The sequence below is a fragment of the Columba livia genome, chromosome 1 (assembly GCF_036013475.1).
Source record: "Columba livia isolate bColLiv1 breed racing homer chromosome 1, bColLiv1.pat.W.v2, whole genome shotgun sequence".
Taxonomy (NCBI): Eukaryota; Metazoa; Chordata; class Aves; order Columbiformes; family Columbidae; genus Columba; species Columba livia.
The window spans coordinates 110,925,626-110,939,400 of record NC_088602.1 but is presented as its reverse complement, the minus strand read 5'-3'; the positions used below and the strand labels follow the sequence as shown (position 1 = coordinate 110,939,400).

At 38.0% G+C, this 13,775-nt stretch overlaps 2 protein-coding genes across 6 annotated transcripts in view; one reads left to right on the top strand and one right to left on the bottom strand.

The window, feature by feature from the left end:
• Nucleotides 1-217: 217 nt before the first annotated feature.
• TRAPPC2 (trafficking protein particle complex subunit 2) lies at nucleotides 218-6,278 on the bottom strand. Of its 3 annotated transcripts, none has more exons than XM_065073102.1 (5): nucleotides 6,145-6,278; nucleotides 5,371-5,480; nucleotides 3,591-3,735; nucleotides 2,778-2,863; nucleotides 218-1,639 (listed from the first exon to the last, which is right to left on the bottom strand). In XM_065073102.1, the coding sequence occupies exons 2-5, from the start codon at nucleotides 5,461-5,463 to the stop codon at nucleotides 1,541-1,543; spliced, it is 423 nt and encodes a 140-aa protein (XP_064929174.1). In that variant the 5' UTR covers nucleotides 5,464-5,480; nucleotides 6,145-6,278; the 3' UTR covers nucleotides 218-1,540. The 3 variants fall into 3 exon arrangements, with proteins under 3 accessions (XP_064929174.1, XP_064929169.1, XP_064929183.1); XM_065073097.1 differs by having other exon boundaries at nucleotides 2,778-2,865; nucleotides 3,593-3,735; nucleotides 6,127-6,243; XM_065073111.1 differs by lacking the exon at nucleotides 6,145-6,278 and adding an exon at nucleotides 5,796-5,960.
• The window catches only part of OFD1 (OFD1 centriole and centriolar satellite protein), a 38,084-nt gene continuing 30,580 nt past the window's right edge, over nucleotides 6,272-13,775 (top strand). For 2 of the 3 annotated variants that reach the window (XM_065072859.1, XM_065072870.1), the window contains exons 1-8: nucleotides 6,272-6,436; nucleotides 6,552-6,668; nucleotides 9,107-9,307; nucleotides 10,129-10,197; nucleotides 10,283-10,310; nucleotides 11,104-11,211; nucleotides 11,926-12,062; nucleotides 13,181-13,354. In XM_065072859.1, coding sequence (XP_064928931.1) covers nucleotides 6,573-6,668; nucleotides 9,107-9,307; nucleotides 10,129-10,197; nucleotides 10,283-10,310; nucleotides 11,104-11,211; nucleotides 11,926-12,062; nucleotides 13,181-13,354 — 813 coding nt within the window. In that variant the 5' untranslated portion in view covers nucleotides 6,272-6,436; nucleotides 6,552-6,572. Of the gene's footprint in view, nucleotides 6,437-6,551; nucleotides 6,669-9,106; nucleotides 9,308-10,128; nucleotides 10,198-10,282; nucleotides 10,311-11,103; nucleotides 11,212-11,925; nucleotides 12,063-13,180; nucleotides 13,355-13,775 lie in introns of those variants that run through there. The other variant, XM_065072881.1, reaches the window with a different exon arrangement.

Genomic DNA, 13,775 nt, shown 5'->3' with positions numbered 1-13,775 from the left:
GTGTTTCTGTTGCCTTAATGTATATAGAAAAAAAAATCAGTTGATATACATAAGATTACATTGCATTATCAAAATTATAAATACTGCAGTATTATTTCATAAAAACTGCAAATACAAGTATTCCCATCTTTACTTGACCCCCTGCCAATAAAGGTAGCCTTACTGTGATCATCCAGTTTTCTCCTAAATAATTTCAAGTATACTCAACAGGCATCCATACTGCATCATTCCACAGTTTATTTAAGGTAAATATTGCAACCTTTATATTATGTTCTTTTTGTCATGGAATATTTTACAGTGACAGTTCAGCAGTAAGTATAAATTACAAAGAAATAATGACTGACTATACATTTAAAGCACATACATACACACGTGGTCCCCTTGATTATACAGACTGTGCAAAATGTACTTCTAGAACAGCATGCCACTTCCTTTGGAAATTATTTTTCAGACATATAAAAAAACGTTCAAGAAGATAGCTTATACAGATTTGCTGCAAAAGGAAATGGTGAAACCAAGCAAAATATTAGGTACGTATATGTCAAATGACCCATTTAAAAATTACTGGTTTGGAATGACGGTAAATTTTGCAAAAGTGTCCGCAACGACATTTCACGGTAGAATAGTATCCAGACAGGCCAAATAATGCCTTTCTGAAACTTCAACAAATAGAATTTCATGGTTCAAAGGTCCTACTCTAAATATATTTTCAAAAAGATAATTTCAGCACTTGTAGAGATAATGGAAGGAACCAGGTTTAAACATGTAAATTTAGTTTAGTTTTTTTTCCATGTTTTAATTATAATTAGGGCAAACATAGCTGTTCTGATCTACTTTACAAATTCATTTAATTGATGCAACCCTGCAGCAAAACATATATTGCACTAAACATCTGGTATATTTGCAATTTTAAGCTATGGAACTATATGTTTTTTTCCTCCAAACTTCCTGAAATACTGAAGACAAAGCTTTGCTGATACATCCTCTTTTCTTTTTATTTAGCAATTGATAATATGTCTATTATACATTACAATATTAATATAGATGTGATTTAATACCATTAAGAGTAAGGTTAGTCTGGTTAGTCTTCAGAGTACGTTCTCTAGCAAAGGACTGCAAGTAGAAAGGTTTATAACAAAATTAACTACTTAAGCCCAGCAATCAAGAATTCCCTTTTGCTCACATTAAATCATATGACTGGAGATGTCTTTTGTGTTTAGATCTTATTTCCTCCCATCCTCTGTAAGAGGTTTACATTTTGCATACACGTTTTAAACCACATGCCCCAGTTTAAAACTATTCAGCCCCTGACATTATTAAACTTAGTTTTGGTAGCACATAAAAGGAAAATTCTTGAGACATACGTTTTAACCAGAGAAGCTTGGCTGTTCTTATCTATATTAGGGGAAAAAAAAAGCTGCTTCAGCATCCAATTTATCTTCAGAAGATGAATATCAAACACACAGGACTAACCAGAACAGATACAGTTCAAATAATCAGGAAAGTATGGGAAAAGCACTCGCTTGGGAAATTTATTGATTCAGCTCAAAAGGTGTTTCTTCCCAAGGAACTGTACTTTCCTTTCAAAGGCACTGGATCGAATAGGAGAATTGAGTTCATAAAATGGGTTCATTGCAAACTGAGAAAAGAAGAAAAACTCATCAATAAGCACAATGTTCAGTACAGAAAATGTTACTTCAGATAACTACTGTCAGCTTTCAGCCTATTTAGTACCACTTACGAGCAGGAAGCTCCTGAAGTCACTTGCTTTCCAGGCCCTTAAATTCTCCCCATATATGTGCACACCCATCCCTTAGTAGAATCATGGAATAGTTTGGGTTGGACCTTCAAAGCTCATCTAGTCCAACCCCTCTGCAATGAGCAGGGACGTCTTCAACTAGATCAGGTTGCTCAGAGTCCCATCCAGCCTGGCCTGGAATGTCTCCAGGGATGGGGCATCTACCACCTCCCTGGGCAACCTGGGCCAGTGTCTCACCACCCTCATTGTAAAAAATTTCTTCTTCATGTCTGGCCTGAATCTCCCCTGTGCTAGTTTAAAACCATCACCACTTGTCCTAATGCAACAGGCCCTGCTAAAAAGTCTGTCCCCATCTTTCTTATAGGCCCCTCTTAAGTACTGAAAGGCCACAATAAGGTCTTCCCGGAGCCTTCTCTTCTCCAGGCAAACAAACCCAACTTTCTCAGCCTGTCCTCACAGCAGAGCTGTTCCAGCTCTCTGATCACCTTTGTGGCCTCCTCTGGACCCTCTCCAACAGGTCCGTGTCTTTCCAGCTCCTCTGAACAAATCCATCATGACACTAGCGGAAATTTCTGGTTTGGAAACCAGCACCATCTGAGTCCCTGTAGAAGGCCAAAATGGCAATTGTTCCCACCAGTGCTGCCCCAGCTAGTGGAAATACCATCAGGCTGGCAGAACATGGGCTTCTTGTTCTGAAAGCAAAGCACTTCCACCACAGGGTTCTGCAAAACAGGTCTGTGCTTTCATTATCATCACTAGTGACACTGGACTAACTGGACTAAAATGAAGCTAAATTCTGAAATATCACAGTTTATAATAGTTTTTAATATCTGTTCTGTTAATGGAACGTACAGCCTTTATGTCACACATTATCAGCTCTGGCTGATGTGGACAGCATTGGCAGTCCTCCACTTACACAGGCCTCCATGAGAAAACAAGCTAATACAGGTGTGCCTGAGCATGTACGAGAGAACGCATCAAAAGCACCACATTGAGACCACAAGAAGTGGGTTCTTACCTTTATATACAAGTCATATACATCATTAAAGAAGTTCTTAATTCCGTCTTCTTGCCTTACATCATGAAGCATTATAAATCTCATATGTAAAGCAATTAAGGAAAATGTAACTTTTACAAAGAGAGACATTTAATATAGCCCGAGACAAGCATTTCCACCTAATTCTGCATATACTTAAAATGTTTAGCTGTACATGAAATACCAGTGACTAGGAGGAAGCATTTAAAGCGGAGCAGTGAAATTTAGAAAGCATTACCTTTATATTTTAAAATTTCCCTACTAGAAAATAATCACCTCTATATTCAAGTTTATTCTTTCTAAAGCTACACAATTCTGTATACAGATGACACTCTCAGCACCTTTGTCATGTACCCCCAAAGTTAAAATGACATGCAATGTTATTTGCTATGTATAACAAATGTTTTACAACAAACACTTCCTGGACTACCTGTGCATAAGATCAAGTCGTGACATCACATTTTCAAGGTGACACCAAACGTGTTTATCTCTGCTTCTCCTCTCTAGCACTAACCAAGGGATGGGAACAGAGAATCCTATAAGCTTGCTTAGATCCTCTCATACCTCTTTCCTTTATTCCATTTGAGCTCCACATTTCATTAGGCTATTTCAGCTCCTCCAAAATGAAAAAAATCCACCTTTCCAAGTGGTCCCAGTTTTAAACACTGTGCCTCCCTGCTTGCTTCATCCTGAAGCTGGTGAGTCTCTCTAGCAGTAACAGTGGTGAATAGCCAGAGAAATCTGTTCCGAATTAATTTTATCTAACATGTCCTTTTCTGGCAAAAAGAAGGATATGTCCAGCTGTGACAAAAGCAGAAACAAACCATTCGTTAAACTTGTCCACAGTCTTCAGATACATATTGTTAGAAAGCCACATGTTCTCATCTACCAGGTCAAGAGCAGCATGGGCAATGAACTGGTTGAGATGGCGATGATCATCCTAATGTATTTCCAGAAGACAGAGCATTAGTAATTCAGTGAAAGGAGTGAAATATAAACAATAATTTGCTCAAGTTGCTAAGCAACTAGCGCTCAAGTTACATAAAGTTACATATGCCCTTCTTTTCTGCCACATATGCGTCATCCTGTAATGAAATGAAACTACTTGGTTTCAAGGGAGAAAAAAGGTCATAATAAAAAAGTCATCATAAAAAGTCTTGATAGCAGTAAAACCAATAAAGTCTATATTTATGGCTCAGAAATGAATTCAAGTGTGAATTCTTTTGTTTACCAATGGGTGATCTTCCACTGCAAACTTATTCCACAACAGAGGCCCTAATATAAGTCTTTTTCTCTGCTCTCAAGCCACTTTTTTTGTTAAATTTACAGCAATTTAGCATTTTTTTGGACCAGAATGTCTCCCAAATTTGGCAAAAATTGATTAATAGGTTAAAATGTGTAAAAGTTGGGGCACAGACGGGGAAAGTAGATACAGAAGACAGATATGGCGATAACATTTTCACCTAAAGATTCTGTTTTTTCAGGTTATTTGCTGAGAAACATGGGATTTTTAAAATTGTTTTGGGGCTGTGTTGGGAAAGAGCCATTTAATTTGTATCTGAACTGAAACACCGAAATACATTTGCCAAGAAGAAACATGGGACTAAGCCATACTGTTAGCTTCTATGAACTGGAAACATAAATAGTCTTGCACTGTTTCTCATTACAAGGATGCTATTAATGCCACTCTCACACCTCTCAGTGCACTATGTTTCTCCCCCAAAACAAATTTGGCTCAGCACATTAACAGCTTTGCCAGTTTCATTAAACCACATTGAGGAAGAGACTAAGTAGTGAAGTCTAAGGAGCAAAAGCTTATGCTGATTTACCACGTTCGTTACATAAACCACTTACTTCAGGTGGCTGTGCATCTGCACTGAATTCACTCTTAAATGGCATGTCTCAGAAACAGAAGTGATAGTCTGCTAGTTCTCCATCAGTACATATCAAGCTTAGATTCTCTCTCTCTTAGGAGAAAATTTAGTATTACAACCTCAGTCAGACAAGAAGCTTACTCAAGCCAAGTTAATTCAGTTAAGAGAATGTAGAAAAATAATTTTTCCACTATCTGACACATCCTCACACTCACCAAGTCTGGTCTGTCTAGTTTTTTTTTTTTGGTGGGACACTAATTCAAAATACAGATGACATCATGCTGGTCAAATCAGTAACTGCATATACTTTCATATTTGGACACACTCACAGATCCATACACTTTTATTATGAAGCTTATTTTGTCTCTAATGTAATATCACAATGGATAGATTTGTTAATACTGTATACAGCTGCCTTAAAATAGAGAATGACAGTAAACAGCATCAGCTAATAAACAGTTATAAAAGCTTTACACAATAAGAGCAATATATTCTTCACCACACAGCATCAAACATTTAAGGAAACGATATTTTATAAAAAACTAGTATGGTCTGGCAAAAAATTTGTAAGAGACTCAAGAACTATAGAGTTCTACCCCTTATGACAAAGTTTCCGTTAAAAAAAACCAGATACTAGTAACACTTTTAACATGCTTCAAACACACTGTAATATTATCAATATCACAGGGGAAAAAACACACCTTGGACTCTACTTTTCCAGGAGGCAGAAATTCCATTTCAAATATGGGATTATCATGATGACCAACTATCACAAAGTAGAAACTTCCAGACATTCTTCAATATAGTGTTCCTTACAAAAAAAGAAAAAAATACAGACATGCTTTACTCATGAGTCTATATACAAACTCTTAATCCATCTGAAAATGCTCCTTGAAAACAGCCAACATGCTTCCTATTTATATTTACCATGGAATATGGAAATAAACACTTTGATAGGCATGCACATTTATGCTTAAATGGCGGGGGGCGGGGCGGGGGGGGGGGGGGATAGAAAGTGGAACACCTCTTGGAAGTAAATCTAGTTGCTACTACCTAAAAACTTCTATTCTACAACTGGCCGATGATTTAACTCCTAACAGCCCTTCCAGTGACAAGGGTCCCGTACCTGCCTCTGAACAACGTCCCCTCTTTCTCTCCCTGGGGGCCCTATCAGCACAAGGGGGAAGGGTGGCAGACGGCAGCCACCGTCCTCCCCCAAACACAGCGGCCGTAGGACAGTCCCACGGCCCGGCTCCCTCTCCAGGGATTCCAGAGCTATCCTGGGGGAGTGGCCCCCCCGCCGCGCCCCAGCGCCCAGAGGCCCGCCCGGCCTCCCCTGGGCAACCGCCAGGGCTGCTGCCGCCTCCAGGGGAAGGGCGGGACGCCGCCGGGGATGCCCGCGGAACAGTCGGTGGAGGGAGGAAGAAAACGAGGGAGAAAGGGAGATTTGGGCCCGCCTTGGGTTCACCGCCTACCCCGCGACGCGAACCCTCCAACGGCTCCCAACGGCCGGCCGGAAGCGCTTCCTCTCTGCCCGCCGCAGCATCCGGCGCCGCCGTGACGCCTCAGCCTCAGCGCCCGCCGGGAGCCAGCACGAAAGCGGCGTCTGTCAGCCCCGGGTGTCTGTCAGCCCCGGGCGGCCCCCGCCGCCGCCGCCGCCGCCGCTGCTTAGGCAGGAACCGGCGAGTGGAGGCGCAGCACCCAGGCGCGGGCTCAGGCCGGGCCTGCTGCCGTGCCTGTGGGCAGGGGGAGGCAGCCCCAGCAACGGTGGGGCCTGCGGGAGGGAGAGGCGGGTGCAGCTTGGGCGCTGGCCGGGGATCGAGCTGGGAGTCAGTAATGACTTTTTTTTTCCCTTTTTTTCCTCCTTTTTTTTTTTTTTTAGTTACTGGTGTTGTAGGGCAGGATGGCTTCAGTTGAAAGGGAGGCACTGTCCCAAGATGAACTCAGGAAAAGGCTGTATCAGACTTTTAAGAACCGAGGTGTGCTGGACACACTAAAGGTGTGTTTTATTTTCAGTGGGTGCTACCTGTGATTCACTGTACTATTTACGTTGAAGGCAGGGAGAGTCATGTCAATTAAATGTTTTTCCTGATCTCCCCAAGTGTATTATTTTTGCCCCTGCCTTGTGTGTATTCAGTGCCTTTTTACTTTTTTTCTCTCTCTTTTTTTTTCTTTTTTTCTTTTTTCTTCTCTTATTTTTTCTTTTTCTCTTTTCTTTTTCTCTTTTCTTTTTCTCTTTTCTTTTTCTCTTTTCTTTTTCTCTTTTCTTTTTCTCTTTTCTTTTTCTCTTTTCTTTTTCTCTTTTTTCTTTTTCTCTTTTCTTTTTCTCTTTTCTTTTTCTCTTTTCTTTTTCTCTTTTCTTTTTCTCTTTTCTTTTTCTCTTTTCTTTTTCTCTTTTCTTTTTCTCTTTTCTTTTTCTCTTTTCTTTTTCTCTTTTCTTTTTCTCTTTTCTTTTTCTCTTTTCTTCCCAGAAACAAGGCTGTTCCTAAACAGAAGTGCTTTTCATTGTTGATTAGTTTCAGAGTCTTTCTCAGGAAGGTTAAAAAGCCTATATTGGGTCTTTGAAAATTTCCGTGCCTGAGAAAAAACTTGAGCAGGGAAGAAATGAATAAATAAGAATACAGGAGTGGGAAAGACCTCTTACGTCGCAGAGTCTATTGTTAAATAAGCTATGTGAATTAACCTCCTGAAATGTTCCAGTTCTGTTCTAAAACTATTTGAGCTGTTTTTCTCCTTGTCTGCTCATTGAGGAGAGTGTTCTAGAATGATTATGCTCAAGCGTGAAATTTTGTTCTGATTTGTGGCCTGGTTTGTTTATGGTTGCTCTGACCTTCTTTATTGTGCTGAAAATATCTTTCAGTTTAGGTTGCTTCTGCTCCTCTTGATGAATTCATAGGCAGCAGTTGTACCTTTTCTCCAGTATTCTGTTCTGCGATGCTAAGCAAGTCAAGGTGCAGTAGTCTCATTGCTGATTATCCCAGTAGTCTTCTGCATCACTTTGAAGTCTTTTCCCACTTTTTTAAAAGGAGGTCGATCATGATTTTTGTGAGCTTTCCAGACAAAATTTAGAATTGTATTAATTCTTCCCTGGTTTTTGTGGGAAAGGCTGTGGAAAGCTGCATTTATCTCTTTTTGAGGCATGTTATGTTTGTAGTACTAGAAGTTGTTTGATTGACACATCCACATCTTGCTTTTTGCAAACAGTCAATCCCTTGTGTTATAGAATAGCAGAAATTCAAATCAGGCTTTAAAAGCTGGAATATTGTATTTCAGGCAGTTTCAGTTTTGCTAGTCTTTAAACATCCAGTTGTGGTTTTTATGACGTCTCCATCTTTTTGTACTTCTATACACATCTTTATGTTACCAACAAATTTTTTTTAGCTTCTGCTTTTTATGTCACGTTCAATAAAGTTAAAAAAAATCAAGATGTATATTTTAAGAACACCACTGATACTCTTTTGGGCAAGTATTTCCTGTTTGGTACAACTTGTTTCTCCCTCAGTGATTTCCATGCCAAGCTTGCAATGCTTGAACTATTTCTTGTCTTGTTTGACTTAACTAATAATCTCTCAAGTGGCATGCTGGTTTTGGCAAGTCCATTTTCCTGCTTTATTTGCCTTGTTTAAAGGATTATACATTGTATTAAAGTTTTTGTAGCTTTTCTGAGTGCAAGAATTAATACAGCTGGGTTTCTTATGGATTCCTGCAAGCACTCTTATGTCTTCTAATGAGAATACTCTCAGCTTTCCCCTGGCCTCTGCTGGTGGATCTGGAACTACAGCTATGCTGAGTGGCGGACATACAACAACCTATTTCTGTCTTCCTTTCCCATAGGGACAGGGATTTAGCCCTTTGTAACTCACAGAATGCAAATAAATAATAAAAAATGCAATTTCGTTATTATTAGTGCCTGTAGGCTTTTTTGAATAGTATGCTTTAACTTCCTTACAAAATAATTTACATTAGATGTTGAATTTCCTGTTCTTTTCCCATCTGCTTTTGTGATGGTGTCAGCAGCTTCTTGATATGAGACTCAGAAGATGACTAGTGAGTTTTCCAAGTACACCTGAAATTGAGGCCACATCAGACAGGCTTTATTTAAGCCACTGAGAATGCAAACAGCAAATCAGTGATCTATGAATGAAATTGGGGGTACTAGAGTGGAGTTTATCGGAATTCTTGTCAGAGAACAATATTTCTTTTCAGTCCTGTATTTAATACATCTTGAGGAAAAGTCATACCGTTAAAGTGTTTTGAAGAAAGGCATGGTGTCCCAAGTTCTCTTCTAAATTTTGCCAGAATTAGCCTGTCCGTTTCTGTTACGTAGGTTATAATATAAGATGCACAAGTCAAATGAGACTCCCTGTGAATTTTGGAAAATAAAAACTCTCATTGAGTAACATGTAAACTGAGAATATAATGTCTTTTCTGTATCAGACACAGCTCCGAAACCAGCTAATCCATGAACTAATGCACCCAATTTTAAGTGGAGAACTTCAGCCACAGGCTGTTCCAAATGGTGACAGTTCACTTTTGATCACAGCTTCCAACAGTTTGGTGGCAGATCATCTCCAGAGATGTGGCTATGAGTATTCACTTTCTGTTTTCTTTCCAGAAAGTGGATTGGAGAAGAAAAAGGTAAGTTCAGTAATGAACCTTTTTTAAGACTTCTAGGAGCTTTGCTTTCTGAGGGTTGTTATATTCCAACAGAATTGAAATAAAATTCCCCTGTTGTGATAGTTGTGATCATCCCCATAAAAGACTTGAATATTCAAGGCCATTTTCATGAATACTTTGAACTGGCAATAAGCTGATGATGCTGTTCTGGAAAGATGTAGCAGAAGCCTCTCAACCTCATGCTTGCTTTGCCCACAGCTGCAGCCTGGCACGACTATTTGTGAGGCCGTGTGGCAGACTGCTTGGGGAGCTGGTCCTGATTAAAGCTAGCCTTCTGCCAGGCCATCCAGTTCCCTGAAAGTGTGGTTCAAGGTCAGTGTAAGCTGACTACAAGCCATGGCTGAAAAGGGCAGTCCTTGCCCTCTCTTTGTTTCTCTCCTCTATGAATATGAGATAGGGTGAAGTTGAAAATTAATTTTTTGACCTGGTGAGTAGTTAGTCTTGATTTGGGTTAATGAGTTCATCTGATTTATAGAATAAATCAAGAAAAGAGGCAAGGGAAGTAGCAAGAGCATGTATCCAGGGTGGAAAGGAAACAAAGCTCTCTCACAGCTTCATTTGATCATGAAACTATATACTGTCTGCTGTATGTCTTGGGTAATGAAGCTAAATAAATGTAGTACTAGAACAGCAGGCCTCTGAAAATGATATTACAAGGCAATAAATAGATCTTTCTCAAATAGAATAAATTCAACAACTGTTAAGTAAAAAAATCCATTACGTATGTGAAATGTTTTTTAAATAGTTATCCTTTTCTAATTTTTTTTTTTTTTTACCAAAAGCTGTGGACTATGCAAGATCTTCTTCAATTAATGAGGATCAATCCAAAATCTAGTCTTTACACATCACTGGTAAAGTTATTTTGACTTTGAAAATAACCTTAAATTACAGTTGTCGTGAAATGTTTATGGCTAAAAGATCTTTTATTTCTTGCAGACTTTGGGAACTCAAAAGGAGAATAAAGGTACGAGATGTTTATACATGATGTGGAGAAAGATAATTGTGTCAGCTTCACGTTTATTAAGATGCAAGCAATAGAAGTTCAAATTTCTTGAGTGTTCGTTGGTGTAGAATAATACAGATTCAGTAAGATTTTGAAACTTGCAGGATAATTAATACTGTATTTCAGGATTATCCAGCTCATGTTTGTCATGTGGATTAAGTGTTGACATTCACCTACAAAATAAATGACTTGAGCATTAGAAATATTAAAATAATCTGTAATTAAGTATAATGCTTTTTGGAAGCTTTTCATGCTAACTTTGGCAAGTTCAGATCTTGCTTTGTGTTTGTAACTGACTATTAGCTTGCATAAAGTGCTTTAAAAACTAGTTAAAGATTTAATTGACTTTCTATTGTTTTATATAGTGAATAATTATTAATGTCTGCGTGATGAAACAGACGTATATTGTATAGCCTAAAGCAGCTTGATCTTCAGAAACCACCATTGCCTAATGACCTTGTAACTGAAATAGTAATAATCCACTGTTTCAAATGACCTCAGATGTCAAAGAGACAAAGAGAAATGCATTGAAGAAAAAGTTGCAAAAGGACATCTTTTGCAGGATGAGGTAGACTGGAATATGGTTATAATAAAAACATTAATAGTCTACTGGTATAGTTTTGAATTTAAATGCTTGTTTATTTCTATAAATTGAATAGGTTTACTTGTACAGTGAAAATGACTACAGTAACTACAGGCTCAAAAATTCAGTTTTGGGATGAAATCAGAACTAACTAATATATTGGTTTGATAGGTTTTCTTATGCAGATTTTAAGGGAACTTACAGAGCATCATCTAAATAGGGAAACTCATGACACACAAACTCAGACAACCTCAGTGCCTCCTTACAGAGAATCTCTTGGTAAGTGCAACCTCTGCCCGCAAGTCTCCCTGAATCTTTTCATATTGGTAAGTGGTATGGATTTATAAATTGTATGAATGGTATTCATTTGTCATTTACTTGAATGCATCCTAAAGTAATAATAAATAAAGGTCATACCTATCACTAGTACATTGTTTTTGTAAACCTTTTAAAAATAAGGCAAAAGTCCTGTTGCTATTTCTTTTTTAATTACTCATTTTTTTTTAGGCATTTATGTAAGAACTATGACATCTTAGATGGACTGCAAATGTTATGTGCTGCAATATGTTTTGGAAAACATATCTGCAAATGCCTGCCTTCGTTCCTTCTGTGATAGTGTTTCAGTGAAAGTTAGGCATAGATTGGGAGTTCTTAAATTATAATATGCATGCTATTAGTAATACAAAAAACCTAAAAGTTGCATATGAAAGAAAAGTCTTGTCCATCCTTGATAAAGAGGATGAATGACTATGTAATACCTCAAATAGTGCCTATGCAGTTAAGTGCCTCCTCGTAGGTATATGTTGTGTGGTACAGAGCTGATAAATGGCATTTCTGCACTGCCTCGGTTTTGTACCACACAGGTCTTTCTATGCCAGTGCTACTTCAGTAAACTAAGGAACTTCCTCCAGAGAGACAGGTTCCTCAAGTTTTCAGCAGGATAACCCTGGTGACTGATTTTAAGTTGTGATGGATGTGTTGCTCTTTTTATAGCTGAGAAGCTTCAACTGATTGATGAACAGTTTGCAGACTCTTATCCTCAACATCAGAAATATGAATCTTTGGAAGTAAAACTGAATGAATATAGAAAAGAAATAGAAAAGCAGCTTCAAGCAGAAATGTGGCAAAAGGTACAACTAAACAAATGTCTCCTTCAGATTCAATGATAATTTTGACTTTGCACATTACAAAATTTTAATACTTAAGGTAAATTGAAAGACAAGACTGAATAGTGAGTTACAACGAACACAAAAGGCTGTTAATCCAATATCGATTACATAGTATGTATAGATTGTCCATTTCTCTTTTTTGTTAAATGTGAACAGAATGTTAATGTTATTTTGCTTGTCTTAATTTGTTAAATTTTATTTGCTCTTTGATTATTTTGTTTTATGGAGAAACAATTACTCTGCTTAATCATACTATTTGTTTTCCTTCCCAGTTAGTTTTTTGCAACTTTCATTTCAGTATAGTGCATAGCAACTGAGAGGCGTGAATTGCTGCTGTGTAGCTTGACAGATGCTTTTCCCCCTCTTTACCTCCTTGTTTTCTCCAGTCTCACAGTTTTTCTATAATTTTCTTTTTATTCTTTTGCTGATTTTTTTCGCACTTTTTTCCTTGTATGCTTATTTTCATTGTCTTCCAATTTTTTATTATAATTCTCTATAACAACCCTGTTTGTTCTTGAATATGAAATCTGTGAGTCAGGACTTCTTCCTGTAACCCTCTTTACATGAAGTTACAGGTTCCACCTTTTTTTACGTGCTCAGCACTTATTTTTTTGTCCAAGTGAATTAAATGGATTTCTGTTGTTCCTGAGTGACCCAGGATGGGTCTGCTTCTGCCATTTCTTGCATCATCAGTGAAAAGCGATTCTTTGGGAAAGAGGTGAGAATAGAGACAGTGTCACAGCAGGAATTCAAGAGTGTGGCCATTCCTTAATTGCAAGTAGAGTATCACTTCTGCAGTGCGTTTTTCTTCATAGGCCTCTGTTTTGCTCTTGTCTAAAGCTATTAGTTTTGTATGAGATCTGCTTTGGGGTGCTATAGAAATACATGAAAACTCTGTGAAACATGTAAATAGGATCTGCTGCTAAGAGACTTCTAGCACAGTAATTTATTTTCATCGAACTATCATACATTTCCTAGCAAGAACTTCTAAATGAAATTTAGAATTATCTGAGGAGGGATTGTCTTTGTCAATTAGAAGATGGCCCTATTTAACCTACTCTTTCTCCTTTATGTAAAAGCTAGAACATTTTAAAGAAGTTGAAATAGCAAAGATTAAAATGGAGGAGAAAGTGCAGACCCAGAAAGAAATCTCAGAGCTACGTCATGAGTTAGAGAGGACACATCAAGCGAAGTCTGAAGCCTTGATTTCTCGTGAAAAGAATGCTATTGAGAGGCTTCAAAAACAGCAAGAGGTAAAGTTCCAGTTATTTTTTCTTAATCTAGTACAAAATGATTCAATGAGCTGATTAAACTGTTCTGTTATCTTTGAGAGATCTACCTTCACATCTTTCTTGGACTATAACTTTGTGCCCAGGAAATACAGCTTGACAAACTGCCCTATTTTTGTGCCAGGAACAGCAGCAAAGTCTTTCAGCACTATTAAATGCACATGACTTGCAAACTTGATATGAGCACCCATAAGGCCAGATCATAACTTTTTTCTTCTTAGACACTTATGATTTCTTTGGAGAGGAATAATGCTTTGTGTGTTTAAGGACAAGAAAATGTATTTTTTTTAATTAAGAAGAAGATGTATTACTTTTGGTTAGCATGTTCATCACTTGGAGGATTTCTTTTACAATTTGTTTGATTTCTATAAATTGAACTCTGAAA